The sequence below is a fragment of the Rutidosis leptorrhynchoides genome, chromosome 3 (assembly GCF_046630445.1).
Source record: "Rutidosis leptorrhynchoides isolate AG116_Rl617_1_P2 chromosome 3, CSIRO_AGI_Rlap_v1, whole genome shotgun sequence".
NCBI lineage: Eukaryota > Viridiplantae > Streptophyta > Magnoliopsida > Asterales > Asteraceae > Rutidosis > Rutidosis leptorrhynchoides.
In genome coordinates, this window is record NC_092335.1 from 644,414,453 (window position 1) to 644,435,511 (window position 21,059).

The 21,059-nt window shown below is 36.4% G+C and overlaps 1 protein-coding gene across 1 annotated transcript; it reads right to left on the minus strand.

The window, feature by feature from the left end:
• Positions 1-927: 927 nt before the first annotated feature.
• LOC139902436 (uncharacterized) lies at positions 928-1,824 on the minus strand. Its single transcript, XM_071885062.1, has 2 exons — positions 1,458-1,824; positions 928-1,388 (listed from the first exon to the last, which is right to left on the minus strand). Exons 1-2 carry the CDS (start codon positions 1,822-1,824, stop codon positions 928-930), a joined length of 828 nt encoding a protein of 275 aa, XP_071741163.1.
• Positions 1,825-21,059: the final 19,235 nt, after the last annotated feature.

A 21,059-nucleotide genomic window follows, 5' to 3' on the forward strand; every position in this document is an offset into this window, starting at 1 on the left:
TCTCAATCGGCGCGTAGTTTATTTCGCTCCCTGTAAGAGCTTTACTGACAAAATACACAGGCTTTTGTATTTTCTCCCTTTCCGCGATTAAAACTGAGCCAAAAGCTTCATTTTCCACTGATATATAAAGGTAGAGAATTTCACCATCAATTGGCGCTGTTAATGTAGGCAAAGTTTTCAACAACTTCTTCATTTCTTGAAATGCAGCTTCTACGCCGCTTGACCAAACAAAACTTTTTTGCTTCAAGAAACCTTTTAAAGTTTTGAAAAACGGTAATTGTCTTTCAGCAGCTTTAGACAAGAAACGCGTTAATGCAGCTAACTTTCCCGTCAAACTTTGCACTTCCTTAATCGTTCTTGGTGCGGTCATATTTTCAATAGCTGCGATTTTATTTGGATTAGCTTGAATACCTTGTTCTGTAACAAGGTATCCCAAAAACTTTCCTTCGGTCTCGCCAAAACTACACTTTAGCGGGTTAAGCTTCATGTTTATGCTTCGCAGTGTGTCAAATGGTTCGCGCATATCTTTGATAATTCGCTCCTGCATTGTACTTTTGATTACTAAGTCATCCACATAAGCCTCAAGATTACGCCCGATTTGCTTTTCGAACGCGGTGTCAATCAGACGTTGATATGTCGCACCCGCGTTTATTAATCCAAAAAGCATCATTATATAGGAAAATATGTCTTTGCCCGTATGAAAAGCAGTTTTGTCTATATCTTCTTGAGCCATTGGGATCTGGTGATAACCTCTTGTCGCATCCAAAAAATATTTATATTAAAAAGCGTGTAAAGATTCCACTTTCAAATCAATTTCTGGAAGTGGATAATTATCCTTAGGGCACGCTTTATTTAAATCCTTAAAATCAATACACATTCTCCATGAACCATCAGGGTTTTTTTTACCAAAACTGAATTCGCAATCCACTATTGGTATTGAGCTTCGCGTAAAATTCCAGCTCTCACCAATTTTGTTACCTCTTCACATAGCCACTTCACGCGATCTGGAGCCATGCCTCTACGCTTCTGCACCACAGGCTTTAAAGCTGGATTTACATTAAGTCTGTGTTCCGCAATACTATGCGGAACACAAGTCATATCATTTTCACACCAAGCAAAAACATCCATGTACTGCACAATTTGTTTCCGTGTGTCCGCACTAACATTACTTCCCACTTTAATTTTTTGCTCGGGATACGCAGGATTAACTACTACCATACTTTCCACGACTTCCGTAGTTTCTTGAGCTGCACTTTTTACATTAATAGCCGCACAAATGGGCACCTTGCTTGTTGAATTTATTGCCGCGACACCTTTACGCGTTGCAAATTTAATCATGCCGTGAATTGTAGATGGGACAATTCCAAGTTTACCTAAGGCAGTTCTTCCTAATAACATGTTATAGCGAGATGAGGTTCACATAACATAGAAATCTAGCCGCGTTCGGCGCACTAAACCATCATCATTGTCATCAACAAGCTCAACGTCTAAAGGCAAAACACCCATAGGCAATGAGGATTCTCCAGCAAAACCGGTCAGCGAAGCTGCGGTTGGTCTTAAAGGTGCTCTGATACTCTCCGGCAGTTGAACAAAACATTGCTCGTAAAGAATATCAACGCTACTACCATTATCAACATGAACTTTCATGATTGTGATTCCATTTTCCGCGATCTTGCACGATACAACTATCGGCATTTCAGAGAAATCCTCACTCTGCATTTTTGGAAAATTAATTGGCGCAAACTGCCAATTTTGATACATTTTTGCCAACTTTCGCTTTTTTCCTCTTTTTTGAGCATTTGTTTGAACAGCGGTATTGCTCATTATTTCAATTAATCTAGCAACTTTCCGCCAATTACAAACGTATTCGTCTGTGAATCACCAAAATAATACACGATCAGAATTAAACAAAGCAATTAATCGTTTGATAGCACAAAACAAAAAATTTCAAGTTTAATTCTTAAAACGCGTCCCACGGATGGCGCCAATTGATCAATCCTATATCAAGTTATTACTTAATTAAGGATCGAGTGCAATAATAAGATGGAGGATGGGATGTTTGATGATTATTTTGGGCCCCGATGATCGTCTTTCACTTTATCAATCAAGTGATCAACCACCCCGACCCGGTCTTGATTGTCAATTAGCATGATTCACCTTAGCGCAATGTAGAAATCCCTTGGGCAAGATCACAAGTGAAAATCACAAAGGCTTGGGCAAATGGCAGAGAATCAACCACCTATAAATGAGAGGCCAAGCTCTCTATTTATAGTATTCGAAATACCCGCGGTATGCGGTTTACTTAACTATCCGCGGAAACTTAGCGGAATAAACCGCAGTCTTTTATTAACGCGGAAGCTGATCCACAATCTTTACTTTTCAGCGAACATTACATAACTTTGGATTGTAGTTCGCGCAATTCTGCTTTTTGGTTTTAGCAAATAAAAAATATATATATATATATATACAATGCTATGTATATGATCAGTAGCATTTGCTTATTTTTCCTTAATAAGTAAAAGAATCGGCCAATGTCATGGATAAAAGGGAATGATATAACTATAAAAAGTGTAGAAAAATATGTATAATTTTGATGATATCAATCATTATTATTGATGATATGATTTTCGAGTTTAATCATGTATTTAAAATTATGACAAAACCGAATTTACGAAATTCGATTTATCACAGTATACATGACAGAGGTGTCATACAAAAAGTATACACTCAGTGCCACGTGGGACAAACCCGGACTTGTAAAGTCCAGTTTAAGCTTAAGTGTACAAAAGCGGATTTCCCAAATCCAGTAATACTTGTTTTGTAAATTTTCGGGTTGAACATACTGTTACTACAAAAGTGATGAAAAATTATACCCTTCAGCCAAAATATTTCAGAAGAAAAAAAACTTAGTTTACGGAACACAATTTCTGTAAATATTATACTTCAACTGTTATGATAATATATATCTGAGTTTAACATAATTGTTGTCCTAGGAGTGGAAGAAATTGTCATATATTTTTATTAAATAAGAAATAACTACTATGTAATATTTAGTTGATAAATACTTCATATGTCCAAAAAAAAACTGTCCACCTTTATATGTTTGTTTGTCTCAAAATTATTGTCTATTTCTCTAAATAACCATTATATATCATTAAAGTTTCAATTATGCCCCTTTTAATTTTGGAAATTTAACTTTAAATATATCAATTAATTTATTAGTTACCATTTATGATAACATTAAATAAAGGACAAATTAAATAATTTATTACTATATCTTTTATCCAACAAAAAGTCAAACATGACTGTTTTTTTGAAAAGTAGGGAGTATGTAGTATCTCAAATATGGAATCTTTCTTTTAATTGGTAATGTGTATAATACCCATTGACGTGTCATATTAGTTGTGATTGTTAGCCTCTCTGTTCACACTAGTTGGTTTTTGAATAAATTTTGCGGTTGGTTCTTATGTTTGTCTAATATTTCATTTTTGAAATTTATGTTTATTTCTTACGCGGTTGGTCATCCAACTATGCACTTTATTATATTCGTCGTAGGTCCCTAGGCTCGGCGGACGTTAGTGTCAGTCCGTTAAGTGGTACATGTGTGTGGCACATGAGGTTACTTTCGTCAGTTTACATTTTCCTTCTTTCCTCTTAAAGAGCTCCCAATGGTGGTGTGGTGGAGGCCGCCCTCCTCTCCGCCCAACATCACACTGTTGGCACCACCACTCCCTCCTCTCCGTCCAGCTTTCTCGCCCTTGTTTCTTTCTTCCTGAAGCAGATTGCAGGACAAATGAATGTAAAAAAAAGTTAGCATGACTTATACATTTTGTTGCATTATTTGTACCACATGATATTTAATTAATATAATGGAACAAAATTTATTTGAGGAAATATGTCATGGTTGAAATTTAGGAGTGTTTAATCATGAGTTAGTCCATGTGAGAAAGTGCTGATGACACTGATGTGACAGCTAGTCCTGGTGAGGAAATTTATCATGATCGGGAGCTTTCTTACACTTATTTCTTCATCCTCATCTCTCCTTCCTCTCTAACAAGATATATAAACTCTGATCATTGAATAACCAACTCAAAATGAAACATCATTAATCAAATTAAAATGAAATCAAATTATATATAATAAAATTAACATGAAATAAACAAAATCACAACATGCTAATTTTGTACAATATGCAAATTAGAGTTATACATTTATATAAGGCATCGTCATCTCTTTCGGAAATTAGAGTCGTATAAATTGGAAAATTGAGCCCAAAGTGATGCAAACGGATATTATAAAGGCGATACAAATGGATATAAAAAGACGTGAGGTAATCTTTCCACACCAAAATTTAATCCACATACACCTTTTTCTTCATCTAAAACCGTCACCTAAATCACTCATCATCATCATTCTTTTGCTTGTTTGTTACTTGTTCTTGTTGTTGATTACTTACTTGTCTTTGTTAGTTGTTTACTTACTAGTACAAGAATCAAACTTTCTAGTTTAATTCTTCATATTATCTTCTATTTACAAGAACACACAAGAACCTAAACTTACTAAGTTCATGGTTCAACACTTAAGTTTTTTTTTTTAAAGAAAGAAAGTTCATGTTGTAAAATCATACTTGAAGTTCATGTTGTAAACTTAAAGTTTACTTTCTTAAAGATCAAAGCCTTGGCTTGAATCTTTAAAAGTATGAACAACCATGAACTTGTTACTTATTTATTTAGTTTATTTCTTCATATTATGCACATTTAAATTCGTGATTTTGGTTTTAATGGTCAAGTATTACAAGTTAATCTTGATCTCATACTTCTTGAAACTAAAGTTAACTTTATAATTTCAAGAACATAGAAGTATAACTTTCTAGTTATAACTTCATATACTTATGAAAGATCTAAGTTTCTATAGCTTATGGTCTACTTATTTTGTCATAATCAAGAGCTCATAAGCTTACATACACTTTACAAGATGAGAATCTAAGTTTAATAACTTATGGTTCCATGAAAGTAAAGATTCAAGTGTTATTACTTAAGGTTTAACTTAATAACTTTAGATCTAGACTTTTGGGTCTTGGATCTTCAACATCTAACTAAGAACTATATTCTACAACTTAAGATCTTGATTAGTTAGTTTACTTTCAAGTTTGTAGTTCAATATTACTTTTATAACTCATGTATGTGATAAATCTAAGACCTTGATGTAACTTTGGTTCATCAAACTACTTGCAACACTTAGTTGAGTTGTGCTACTTATCTTAAACTTACACTTGTGTTATTATGGTCAAAACTTGGTAAAGATGATTTAAACACATCAACGAGTTGTACACTTGAAGCTATATGCATCAAGGATGAGAACCGTGATAAACATCAAGCACCAAGAACCCACCGGAACACACTGTTTACTGTTTTCTGGAATGGATCAGAATATCTGGGCTACTTTAAAGTTGATTTTCAGTTATCTCTGTTGGAGTAGATAATTTTTCATTCAAGACTCGTCTTAATCCGAGTTACGGTTTAGGATCTATGGCCATCCGAACGTCACTATGTCCTTTTAACGTTGTGCTGAAAATTCTGACCTACTCGCACTTAAACCGTCGCCACGGACAAACAAAGACGAGTTTGCTTCTGGAATTTTTACAGCAACTAAAGGACTCATATACGGAGCCATGGCCACTAGTCTCACCTCATTTCAGTAGGTATAGAGGCCGTGGCTACTTACCGAAGTCAGCCTTTGTTTTAAACTCTTTTCTAGAATGAAACATACTTTACACTTTTGTTTGATGATGAATGATGATGACCCTTAAGAACTAATTTACATACATTTAAACCTATTGGAACGATTTACTGACTTTGTAATATTTGACTTAGGTTGAGGACTTTCCGGACCTACATACTTGCTTACTTCCCGACTCAACTTCACTACTACTTTACCACTGTGAGTTATAGCATCCCTTTTTACTTTAACTATTTTGGGAACTGAGAATACATGCGCATTTTACGTTTTTCATACTAGGCACGAGTACTTAAACTTTATATATGTGTGGGTTATACAACGGCATAAACTTTTCCCTTAGCTCGGTAACGTTTAGTCATTGGTTTTTGAACCAGTGAACGCGAATCTTAGATATGGATCCATAGGGATTGACATCCCCACTCGGGCTAGTAGCCCTAGCATTTAACGGGTGTTTAATACTTCATATACATACACACTTGCCAAGTGTACTTTTAGGGGGTATAAACGTTAAGTTAGTTACCAAGTGCCCACGGTTAAACATATACTTTTCATACTGTTTTGAAACGCTTGTTGAAGCACTGAAATCTCGTGGCCTACCTTACATTACTGTTATACTTAAACTATAGCTCACCAACCTTTGTGTTGACGTTTTTAAGCATGTTTTTCTCAGATGCTTAAGGTTGCTTGCTTCCGCTGTTGTACTAAGTCATGCCTTGTAGACTTCCGCTGCCTTTTATAGAGTTGTCACCGAATGAAACGTTATCTTGCATTCATAAACTTTATTACTTTTGAACAATGATTTGTAACGACCTACGGGTCACGTACTATTATCCTTGCTTCTATTCATAGAAGCATACTTTTAGATGTAAAACATTTGACGTTGGTTATGACGTCACCTTTTATCATGAATGCAAGCTCATTTTGAAACCGCATATAGTATTTGACCTTGTAATGATCCGGTTGTTGATGATTCGTACACGATGGTTTTGTACGGGGCATCACATTTGGTATCAGAGCATTGGTTGTAGGGAATTAGGTTGCATTAGTGAGTCTGGACCGACCCGAGTAGGATTCACTAATAGGACTAATCTACAACTTGCTAGTTTACTTGTTTCTGCGGAATTTGCTGCATGTTGCTGCTTACTTTTACTGCTATATGCAGTATGCTACTACATGACTTCACTACTGCATGCTATTATCTGTTTTCGATTGCATGATACTTGCCGTTATTTCCATGCTACTTACTGTTACACATGATTTAGACTGTCGTAGTTACTTTGCCTTATACGTGCTTGTTTTATGACTTACTGACATGAAAAAATTTATTTTTCCTTGTTCAGATGTCGGATATTCCACCTGTCATCATTTTGGACAGCGACACAGACTTATCAGCCACCTCACCGACCATTGTTGTCGATTCCCAGATGCCGTCGTCGAAACCTTCTAGTGACTCAGGCGCTTCATCCTCTGGAGCCAGCAGTCATGCACCTGCCCCAGTGGTTACCTCTGATGGAGCCGAGGACCTCCAGGAGATTCCAGCTCCACTTGCCTCCGGACCCTCGGAGCCACAGCACCATCCCGGTGGTGATGTGATTCCCGCGGATCTTGGGGAAGGTCCAGTCCGTAATGAGCATAACCATTGGTGCTGACGCGCTCCTGATGGACGTCTCATGCCGATCGGACTCGCCAGATACCGACAGATGATGGTCGCCCGAGGAGAGCCAGTACAGCCACCCGTGCAGCCACCTCCACATGATTCGGACGACCCATCCTCCGCTGACTCTTTATCCGACGACACCTCCTCAGACGACTCCAGTGACGATGATTCTGATGAGGACCCTGATGATGCACCTGTACAGCCACCCTCCACCCCGCCGAAGAAACGATATCGTTTCGATGGTACCGTCATTCCAGGGATTAATGGAGGTCGAGCATTCACTGACGCATATGGTCGGCGTCGTAGGGTTACCGCCCGTAAGCGGCTTGTGTCATATCCTGCTGATCCCTTCATCCGTAAGCCTTACCGCTTCGCAGCCTCTACTTCTGGAGCCAGACCGTCTGCACCACCAGCTCCACCAGCACCACCCGTACCGACTGCACCGCCTGCCCCACCATCTCCCTCTGTCGAGGAACTGATGAGGGAGGTGGAGATCCTCCGTGCTCGGGTAGCTGAGCTCGAGGACCAGATGTCTCATGTGTTGGACATCCTACACCCACCATCACCGTAGGGCTTTTGTAGTAGATTTCATTATGTAATCTAATTGTAGTTTTATGTTTCACTTATGTATTTTACGAACCTATACAGATGTATACAACTTATTATTAATGAATGGAACTTTGCGTTATTTAATTCTTGCACGATGTTCTATTTACGTTACTGTATGATGATTCTGTGGTATTTGTACCTGGTTGCATTACTTAATAAACATGTGATGTGTTGATTCCATGTTGGTTACTATATACTGTATTATTACTATTTGAATACTGGATTTTGACTTGAGTCAAAATTTTTATTTAGAACATCAATGGCAAACAGACGATCAACACCGACCACAGCCCAAATCGAGGAAATGATTGCCGAAAGGGTAGCCGCAGCCATTGCGGAAATGCAACCTCAAGCCCCACCGCCACCGGTTATTCAGCCCATTCGTAATGGGTGCACATACAAAGAGTTTCAAGGCTGCAAGCCCCACAACTTTAGTGGAACGGAGGGGCCAGTTGGTCCCACTAGGTGGTTCGAGAAATTAGAATCTGTGTTTCAAGTTAGTAACTGCTAGAGGCGAACAAAACCAAGTTTGCTTCATGTACGCTGTCAGACGGCGTACTAACTTGGTGGAACACTTTGGCTCAAGCAAAGGGTATTGATGAGGCGTTTGCTACCCCATGGGAGGAATTTAAAGGGGCCCTGATTGAGGAATATTGTCCTAGGACAAAGATCCAAAAGATGGAGATTGAGTTTATGCAGTTGAAGGTTGTGGGGAACGATCTCGATGGTTACAACCGTAGGTATCTGGAGTTAGCCCTAATGTGTCCTACCATGGTTACCCCGTAGTTCAAACGTATAAGGTATTTGTGGGGACTTCCTAAGTCCATTAAGGGAAATGTCACCTCGTCTAAGCCACCCAATGTCCCAGAAGCAATGCGCATGGCGCATACCTTAATGAACCAAATCATCAGCGATGAACCGGAGAGGGCCAAATCCGAAGCGGGTAGTAGTGATAAGCGTAAGTGGGATAACAACAAGGGTAGAGCCTATGATCAAAACTCGGCGAAGCGACATGAGGATTTCAAAGGAAACAACAACGGTGGGAATCCCAATCCAAATACCAACTCGAACCCCAACTACAAGGGCAGTCTGCCGCAGTGCAAGAGGTGCTACAAGCACCACACAGGGTACTGTAATGTTGTTTGTGAAAAATGCAAAAAGACCGGGCATATTGGCAGGGACTGCAAGATCACCACCATGACTGGGAAGCTGAACCCCGATGGATTGAGAAAGTGTTATGAATGTGGACAAACGGGCCACTTCAGAAATGAGTGTCCCAACAAGCGAAAGGACGGCAGACCACCGTGTGGCAGCGCTTTCAATGTAAATGCAAGGGATGCTCGTGAGAACCCCAACTTGGTGATAGGTATATTCACTATCAACAATCTATTAGCTTCTGTCCTATTTGATACTGGTGCCGATAGAAGTTATGTATGTAGACACTTTTGCGATAAGATTAATTGGTCATTAGTTCCTTTAAAGGAGAGTATGCTTGTAGAGGTAGCCAATGGAAAACTTGAGAAAGTTGACCATATTAGTCAAGGAGCCATTATCAGAATAGCTGGTGTAGATTTCGAGATTGACTTGATACCCATTAAATTGGGAAGTTTTTGACATGATCGTCGGTATGGATTGGTTGGCCAAAGTAAGAGCCGACATTATCTGTGGAGATAAAGCTCTTCGTATACCACACGGAGACGGTGAGCCACTGATCATTTACGGAGAGAGATGTACCTCGAAGCTGAACTTCATTATTTGCGTGAAAGCACAAAAGATCATGAAGAAAAGACGTCTTGCTGTGCTAGCACATGTGAAAACATTAGAAACCGAGGGGAAGAGTGTGAACGATGTTCGAATTGTGAACGAGTTTTCTGATGTCTTTCCGGAGGAGTTTCCTGGATTGCCGCCACCAAGAGCAGTAGAGTTTCAGATCGACTTAGTGCCAGGAGCTGCACCTGTAGCTCGCGCACCTTATCGACTCGCACCTTCCGAAATGCAGGAGTTGCAGAGCCAATTACAAGAATTGCTAGACCGTGGATTTATCTAACCAAATTTCTCGCCTTGGGGCGCACCTATTCTATTTGTGAAGAAGAAGGACGGATCATTCCGTATGTGTATCGACTACCGTGAACTCAACAAATTGACGATCAAGAATCGGTATCCTCTTCCCCGAATTGACGATCTTTTTGATCAACTGCAAGGATCGAGCGTTTACTCTAAGATCGATTTGCGATCCGGTTATCACCAGTTGAGGGTGAAGGAAAGTGATGTGATGAAGACTGCATTCAGAACTCGTTATGGTCATTATGAGTTTCTTGTGATGCCATTCGGTTTAACCAACGCACCTGCCGTATTTATGGACCTTATGAACCGTGTCTGCAAGCCATACTTGGATAAGTTCATTATCGTCTTCATAGATGATATCCTCTTCTACTCCAAGAGCGAAGAAGAACATGAGCAACATCTTCGTCTAGTACTCGAACTCTTGAGACAAGAGCAACTTTATGCAAAATTCTCCAAGTGTGAGTTTTGGTTGAAGGAAGTCCAATTTCTGGGTCATGTTGTGAGCGACCAGGGTATCAAAGTTGACCCCTCCAAGATTGAAGCTATCAGCAAGTGGGAGACCCCCACTACTCCAACTCATATCCGCCAATTTTTAGGCCTCGCCGGTTATTACCGAAGATTTATTGAATGTTTATCTCTGATTGCGCGTCCTTTGACCGCGCTGACTCACAAAGGGAAGAAGTTTATTTGGGAACCTGAACAGGAATCTGCATTTCAAACCTTGAAGAAGAAGTTAACCACCGCACCTATCTTATCACTTCCTGAAGGCAATGACGATTTCGTCGTTTATTGCGATGCTTCGAAGAGTGGTTTTGGTTGTGTACTGATGCAACGCACAAAGGTTATCGCTTATGCCTCTCGCCAACTGAAGATTCACGAGCAAAATTACACAACACACGATCTCGAGCTTGGAGCCTTTGTCTTTGCATTAAAGCTGTGGAGACACTATCTTTATGGAACAAAGAGCACTATTTTCACCGATCATAAGAGCCTCCAACACATTTTTGATCAGAAGCAACTGAATATGAGACAGAGTCGATGGATCGAGACGCTGAACGACTATGACTGTGAACTTCATTATCACCCTGGCAAGGCCAATGTTGTAGTTGACGCTTTAAGCCGAAAGGAGAGGACGGCACCTCTTCGTGTTCGGGCTCTGAACATCACCATCCATTCAAATCTCAACAGCCAGATCCGAGTAGCCCAAGATGAGGCTCTCAAGGAGGAGAATTTATCTCATGAACACTTGAACATACTCGTCTCTCGATTCGAGGTTAAGGAGACTGGACTTCGATATTTTGCCGAAAGGATTTGGGTACCCCGTTATGGAGATCTACGGAACCTTATATTAGATGAAGCCCACAAGTCGAGATATTCAATTCATCCAGGAGCGGGCAAAATGTACCACGATCTTAAAGAACAGTATTGGTGGCCTAATCTTAAGAAGGACGTTGCAACTTATGTTGGTAAGTGTTTGACTTGTTTAAAAGTTAAGGCCGAACATCAGAGACCCTCTGGATTGCTTCAACAACCGGAAATCCCATAATGGAAGTGGGAAAGGATCACAATGGATTTCATCACCAAGCTACCAAAGACGGTGTGCGGATACGATACCATCTGGGTTATCATTGACCGTCTTACCAAATCTGCACACTTCTTAGCGATGAAGGAAACAGATACGATGGAGAGACTTGCTCAACTATACATCAAAGAGGTTGTATCTCGGCATGGTGTACCTTTGTCGATCATCTCAGATCGCGATCCCTGTTTTGCTCCTAGATTTTGGCGTTCTTTGCAAGAAACCATGGGAACTCGTCTCGACATGAGTACTGCTTATCACCCACAGACCGACGGGCAAAGTGAACGAACGATTCAGACCTTGAAAGACATGCTGCGTTCATGTGTTATTGATTTCGGAAAGGCCTGGGAAACGCATTTGCCACTCACCGAATTTTCTTACAACAACAGTTATCACTCGAGTATTAATGCCGCACCTTTTGAAGCGTTGTATGGCCGCAAGTGCCGATCTCCTATTTGTTGGGCCGAAGTAGGCGAAACGCAAATCACCAAAACTGAGATAGTCCATGAAACAACTGAGAAGGTTGTCCAGATTCAAGCGAGACTTAAGACTGCCCGTGATCATCAAAAGATTTATGCTGATCTTAAACGTAAAGACTTTGAATTCAACGTTGGCGACCGTGTAATGTTGAAGGTTGCACCTTGGAAAGGTGTGATCCATTTTGGAAAACGTGGAAAGTTGAACCCACGATACATTGGTCCTTTTGAAATCTTGGAGCGTGTTGGACCCGTTGCTTACCGTCTGGATCTTCCAACTCAATTGAGCTCAGTTCATCCTACTTTTCATGTATCGAATTTGAAGAAGTGTCTTGCTGAACCGGAACAAGTCATACCTTTGGAGGAACTTACGATTGATGACAAACTCCACTTCGTGGAAGAGCCTGTTGAAATTATGGACCGTGAGGTCAAAACTTTGAAACGCAACAAGATTCCGATCATCCGAGTAAGATGGAATGCCAAACGAGGACCTGAGTTTACCTGGGAGCGAGAGGATCAAATGATGCAGAAGTATCCTCACCTTTTCCCAACTCCTCCATCTACCTCAGCTTAAAATTTCGGGACAAAATTTTCTTTAACAGGTGGGTAATGTAACGACCCTGACTTTTCCATCTTTTATTAATAATGGTTATTATTAATACTTGTGTTTTAATGAATGTATTTTTATACATTTACTTGTTACCATGATTGACTTTACATGCCCGACACGTCTTTGTGACACACGAGCTTTTCACGAATAATATTTCGGATATTATTTGCATTCATGATTAAGTTTTATTAATCATTTTTAATTAACTAAGGTTACTAGTTAATTACTTGGGCTTTGTTGGATTAATTTTTTAATTACTTGAACTTGGGCTTTTACTAATGTTAATGGACTTAGAAGCCCACCCTACTTATCTTAATGGACTAATTAGCCCATCTTTCATGTAAGTATCACTTTAAGGCTTAACTAGTTTGATTAGAGCATATGGAATCTAGTTACTTGTATCAATTACACCTAGTTCCCATGCAAACTCACTCTACTACCATTTTAAGCTAGTTACATGAAAGAACTTGTGGACTTTTCCTGAAATGTCCCGTTCATATTGATTATAAACGTTCCATATTAATTAATTTCGTTGCGAGGTTTTGACCTCTATATGAGACGTTTTTCAAAGATTGCATTCATTTTTAAAACAACCATAACCTTTATTTTATCAATAAAGGTTTTAAAAGCATTACGTAGATTATCAAATAATGATAATCTAAAATATACTGTTTACACATGACCATTACATAATGGTTTACAATAGAAATATATTACATCGACATATGTTTCTTGAATGCAGTTTTTACACAATATCATACAAACATGGACTCTAAATCTTGTCCTTATTTTAGTATGCAACAGCGGAAGCTCTTAGTATTCACCTAAGAATAAACATGCTTTAAACGTCAACAAAAATGTTGGTGAGTTATAGGTTTAACCTATATATATCAAATCGTAACAATAGACCACAAGATTTCATATTTCAATAAACATCCCATACATAGAGATAAAAATCATTCATATGGCGAACACCTTGTAACCAACATTAACAAGATGCATATATAAGAATATCCCCATCATTCCGGGACACCCTTCAGATATGATATAAAATTTGAAGTACTAAAGCATCCGGTACTTTGGATGGGGTTTGTTAGGCCCAATAGATCTATCTTTAGGATTCGCGTCAATTAGGGTATCTGTTCCCTAATTCTTAGATTACCAGACTTAATAAAAAGGGGCATATTCGATTTCGATAATTCAACCATAGAATGTAGTTTCACGTACTTGTGTCTATTCTGTAAATCATTTATAAAACCTGCATGTATTCTCATCCCAAAAATATTAGATTTTAAAAGTGGGACTATAACTCACTTTCACGGATATTTCCTTCCTCGGAAATAAGACTTGGCCACGGATCGATTCACGAACCTATACAAATATGTACATATATATCAAAGTATGATCAAAATATAATTACAACCATTTTTATTATGTTTTAAAGATTTGAGTGTATTAAGTCAGCTGTCCTCGTTAATAACCTACAACTAGTTGTCCACAGTTAGATGTACAGAAATAAATCGATATATATTATCTTGAATCAATCCACGACCCGGTGTATACACGTCTCAGGCTAGATCACAACTCAAAGTATATATATTTTTGGAATCAACCTCAACCCTGTATAGCTAACTCCAACATTACTGCATATAGAGTGTCTATGGTTGTTCCAAATAATATATATACATGGGTCGATATGATATGTCAAAACATTTGCATACGTGTCTATGGTATCCCAAGATTACATAATATATAAGAATACATGTATAATACAATATAAGTTAGCTAGGATATGATTTGTATAGATTTGTTAAACATTTCCCGTAGCTAAAAAGATCAAAAATATCCAATCTTGTTTTACTCATAACTTCTTCATTTTAAATCCGTTTTGAGTGAATCAAATTGCTATGGTTTCATATTGAACTCTAATTTAAGAATAAAAATATAAAAAGTATAGGTTTATAGTCAGAAATTTAAGTTACATGTCAATTACTAAAGAGGTAGTCATTTCCGTCGAAAGAACGACATCTTGATGACCATTTAGAAAAACATACTTTCACTTTGAGTTTAACCAAGATTTTTGGATATAGTTTCATGTTCATATGAAAAATCATTTTCCTAGAAGAACAACTTTTAAATCAAAGTTTATCATAGTTTTTAATTATCCAAACCAAAACAGCCCCCGGTTTCACTATGACGGCGTATATCCGATTTTATGGTGTTCATCGTGTTTCCAGGTTTTAAATCATTAAGTTAGCATATCATATAGATATAGAACATGTGTTTAGTTGATTTTAAAAGTTAAGTTAGAAGGATTAACTTTTGTTTGCGAATAAGTTTATAATTAACTAAACTATGTTCTAGTGATTACAAGTTTAAACCTTCGAATAAGATAGCTTTATATGTATGAATCGAATGATGTTATGAATATCATTACTACCTCAAGTTTTATGGATAAAACTACTGAAAATGAGAAAAATGGATCTAGCTTCAAAGGATCCTTAGATGGCTTGAAAGTTCTTGAAGCAGAATCATGACACGAAAACAGTTCAAGTAAGATTTTCACTTGAAATAAGATTGTTATAGTTGTAGAAATTGAATCAAAGTTTAAATATGAATATTACCTTGAATTAGAAAGATTACCTACTGTAAATAAAAAAGGTTCCTTGATCTTAGATGATTACTTGGAATGGATTAGAAAGCTAGGAAGTAGACTTGCAAACTTGGAAGTATTCTTGATTTTTATGAAACTATACTTATGGAATTTATGAAGAACACTTAGAACTTGAAGATGGAACTTGAGAGAGATCAATTATATGAAGAAAATTTAAGAATGAAAGTGTTTGTAGGTGTTTTTGGTCGTTGGTATATGGATTAGATATACAGGATATGTAATTTTGTTTTCATGTAAATAAGTCATGAATGATTACTAATATTTTTGTAATTTTATGAGATATTTCATGCTAGTTGCCAAATGATGGTTCCCACATGTGTTAGGTGACTCACATGGGCTGCTAAGAGCTGATCATTGGAGTGTATATACCAATAGTACATACATCTAAAAGCTGTGTATTGTACGAGTACGAATACGGGTGCATACGAGTAGAATTGTTGATGAAACTGAACGAGGATGTAATTGTAAGCATTTTTGTTAAGTAGAAGTACTTTGATATGTTTCTTGAAGTCTTTCAAAAGTGTAAGAATACATATCAAAACACAACATGTATATACATTCTAATGGAGTCGTTAAGTCTTCGTTAGTCGTTACATGTAAGTGTTGTTTTGAAACCTTTAAGTTAACGATCTCAATTAATGTTGTTAACCCAATGTTTATTATATCAAATGAGATGTTAAATTTTTATGTTATCATAATATTATGATGTATGAATACCTCTTAATATGATATATACATTAAAATATCGTTACAACGATAATCGTTACATATAAGTCTCGTTTCGTAATTCTTGAGTTAGTAGTCTTGTTTTTACATATGTAGTTCATTGTTAACACACTTAATGATATATTTAAATATCATTTTATCATGTTAAATATAGTGTATCAATATCTTAATATGATACATATGTATTTAGTAGACGTTATCATAACGATAATCGTTATATATATCATTTCGAGTTTCTTAACATAGTAATCTCATTTCTTATGTATATCACACATTGTTAATATACTTAGTGAGATACTTACTCATCATAATCTCATGTCAACCATATATATATATATATATATATATATATATATATATATATATATATATATATATATATATATATATATATATATATATATATATATATATATATATATATATATATATATATATGTCTATATATAACACAACATGTAGTTTTTACAAATTTGTAACGTTCGTGAATCGCCGGTCAACTTGGGTGATCAATTGTCTATATGAAACTTATTTCATTTAATCAAGTCTTAACAAGTTTGATTACTTAACACGTTGCAAACATTTAGTCATGTAAATATCAATCTCAATTAATATATATAAACATGAAAAAGTTCGGGTCACTACATTTCCCTCCCCCCTTCCCCTTTGAAAACCGTCGGCCTCCTTGGGTAAAAGTAGGGTTTCATTTTCTTTTTTTGTGTTGTTTTGTTACTTATAAACTAGTTCCATTACATTCCACACACACACTTCACTTTACTCTTCTCCTTTTTCTCTCATTTGCTCTCAAATATTGTAAGTAACATGAGACTTTTCTTCTCCTTTTTCTTCATCTAAAACCGCCACCTAAAGCACTCATCATCATCATTCTTTTACTTGTTTGTTACTTGTTCTTGTTGTTGATTACTTACTTGTCTTTGTTAGTTGTTTACTTACTAGTACAAGAATCAAACTTTCTAGTTTAATTCTTCATATTATCTTGTATTTACAAGAACACACAAGAACCTAAACTTACTAAGTTCATGGTTCAACACTAAAGTTTTTTTTTAAAGAAAGAAAGAAAGTTCATGTTGTAAAATCATACTTGAAGTCATGTTGTAAAATCATACTTGAAGTTCAGGTTGTAAACTTAAAGTTTACTTTCTTAAAGATCAAAGCCTTGGCTTGAATCTTTAAAAGTATGAACAACCATGAACTTGTTACTTGTTTATTTAGTTTATTTCTTCATATTATGCACATTTAAATTCGTGATTTTGGTTTTAATGGTCAAGTATTACAAGTTAATCTTGATCTCATAATTCTTGAAACTAAAGTTAACTTTATAATTTCAAGAACATGGAAGTATAACTTTCTAGTTATAACTTCATATACTTACGAAAGATCTAAGTTTCTATAGCTTATGGTCTACTTATTTTGTCATAATCAAGAGCTCATAAGCTTACATACACTTTACAAGATGAGAATCTAAGTTTAATAACTTATGGTTTCATGAAAGTAAAGATTCAAGTGTTATTACTTAAGGTTTAACTTAATAACTTTAGATCTAGACTTTTGGTTCTTGGATCTTCAAGATCTAACTAAGAACTATATTCAACAACTTAAGATCTTGATTAGTTAGTTTACTTTCAAGTTTGTAGTTCAATATTACTTTTATAACTCATGTATGTGATAAATCTAAGACCTTGATGTAACTTTGGTTCATCAAACTACTTGCAACACTTAGTTGAGTTGTGCTACTTATCTTAGACTTACACTTGTATTATTATGGTCAAAACTTTGTAAAGATGATGTAAACACATAAACGAGTTGTACACTTGAAGCTATATGCATCAAGGATGAGAACCGTAATGAACATCAAGCACCAAGAACCCACCGGAACACACTGTTTACAATTTTCTGGAACTGATCAGAATACCTGGGATACTGTAAAGTTGATTTTCAGTTATCTCTGTTTGAGTAGATAATTTTTTGTTCAAGACTCGTCTTAATCCGAGTTACGGTTTAGGATCTATGGCCCTCCGAACGTAACTATGTCCTTATAACGTTGTGCAGAAAATTCTGACATACTCGCACTTAAACCGTCGCCACGGTCAAACAAAGACGAGTTTGCTTCTGGAATTTTTACAGCAACTAAAGGACTCATATACGGAGCCATGTCCACTAGTCTCACCTCATTTCAGTAGGTATAGAGGCCGTGGCGACTGACCGAAGTCAGCCTTTGTTTTAAACTCTTTTCTAGAATGAAACATACTTTATACTTTTGTTTGATGATGAATGATGATGACCCTTAAGACCTAATTTACATACATTTAAACCTATTGGAACAATTTACTGACTTAGTAATATTTGACTTAGGTTGAGGACTTTTCGGACCTACATACTTGCTTACTTCCGACTCAACTTTACTACTACTTTACCACTGTGAGTTGCATCCCTTTTTACTTTAACTATTTTGGGAACTGAGAATACATGCGCATTTTACGTTTTACATACTAGGCACGAGTACTTAAACTTTATATATGTGTGGGTTATACAACGGCATAAACTTTCCCCTTAGCTCGGTAATGTTTAGTCATTGGTTTTTGAACCGGTGAACGCGAATCTTAGATATGGATCCATAGGGTTTGACATCCCCACTCGGGCTAGTAGTGCTAGCATTTAACGGGTGTTTAATACTTCGTATACATACGCACTTGCCAAGTGTACTTTTAGGGGGTATAAACGTTAAGTTAGTTACCAAGTGCCCACGGTTAAACATATACTTTTCATACTGTTTTGAAGCACTTGTTAAAGCACTGAAATCTCGTGGCCTACCTTACATTACTGTTATACTTAAACTATAGCTCACCAACCTTTGTGTTGACGTTTTTAAGCATGTTTTTCTCAGGCGCTTAAGGTTGCTTGCTTCCACTGTTGTACTAAGTCATGCCTTGTAGACTTCTGCTGCCTTTGATAGAGTTGTCACCGCATGAAACGTTATCTTGCATTCATAAACTTTATTACTTTTTAACAATGATTTGTAATGACCTACGGGTCACGTACTATTATCCTTTCTTCTATTCATAGAAGCATACTTTTGGATGTAAAACATTTGATGTTGGTTATGACGTCACCTTTTATCATGAATGCAAGCTTATTTTGAAACCGCATATAGTATTTGACCTTGTAATGATCCTGTTGTTGATGATTCGTACACGATGGTTTTGTACGGGGCATCACAGTATGTGCTAGTGGTCATATGAAGAGGACCAAAAAGGGAGATAAAATTGAACAAACTGGAGAATCTAGTGAACAAGGAAAGAATAGGACTAAGGTTAACAAAGCAAAAGTTAACAAGGTCAAACGCAAAAATTGCAGGTCAAATCCAGTTGAGGGGTGCCCTTTTAGGCTGTTTGCATCATGGATGTAAAATGAACAATCTTTTCAAATTAAAACTTTGATCAACGAACACAATTGCACTAGACAGTTTGATTTGAATGCTTTGGTCACATATAAATGGATTGCAAAACAGTTTTGATGTGGTAGCGGAGTGGTATAAAATAGTTATTAATTTTAGCAGGAAATACTATTAAATACGATACAATTTTACACAAGATATTTATTTATTTAGAGAACGGATATACTTAAACCTTGCTACAACACTTATAGGCAGTGTACCTAATCGTACAGTAGTGTAGTTTTTAGTAAGTCCGGTTCGTTCCACAGGGAATCTTTTTTAAACAAAGCTCAACGCTATATTAGTTTACTTTTATAAAAATACAAATATATATATATAAGTAATATTATTATTATAAAGGGGGATTTTTACCGTTTAATGACCGGTTTGTCGATTTTAAAACTTTAGTCGCAGTTAAAACCAAATAAATACAAGACTTTTAAATTAAAGCATAAAGTAAATAACGATAATGAAATTGCGAATAATAAAAGTGCGATAAAATAAACTTGCGATAATTAAAAAGTACGATAATTAAAAGTGCAATTAAATACAATAACAATAAAAATGCGATAATTAGAAGTGCAATTAAATATAAAATAAAGGAAATTAAATATGAAATAAAAGAATTATGCTTATTCAAACTTCCGTAATCATGATGTTTGACGTGTTGATTTTAGTTTTATGCCCATGGGTTAATTGTCCTTTGTCCTGGATTATTTAATATGTCCATACGGATTTGTCCATAATAGTCCATCAGTCATAAATATAAAGAGCGAAAGCCTTCGTCAAATTATTCTTATTCCCGAAGTCAAATATTCCAACTAATTGGGGATTCGAATTGTAACAATTCCCGAAGTCAAATATTCCAACTAATTGGGGATTCGAATTGTAACAAGGTTTTAATACTTTGTTTAATGAATACACTAGGTTATCGACTGCGTGTAAACCAAGGTTTTACTACTTTGTTAACAATTACACCAATTACCTTTGAATGTAATTCACCCCTGTTTCAACAAGTTTATTAACTATTAATCCAGTTCCGTATCCGGTAAAATGAATAATTATTGGTATTTATAGATATCCCGCCCACCGTACCCAGTCAAGCGTATGTGGTTATATATAAATACGTCAAATTATAAGTTTGTATATTAAATTAACAAGGTATTGTTTAGTTAATATAAAACCCATTAATAGCCCATAGTCTAATTTCCACAAGTGTCGTTCTTTTGTCCAAACCCCAATTATGGTACAAAGCCTAATTACCCTATTTTAGTAATTTGCCCAACATCATGATTACTTCGGATTAAATAAGCATAATAATAACTTAGCTACGAGACATTAATATAAAAAGGTTGAACATAACTTACAATGATTAAAAATAGCGTAGCGTTACACGGACAGAATTTCGACTTACACCCTTACAACATTCGCTAACATACCCTTATTATTAGAATTATAATTAAAATTAAAA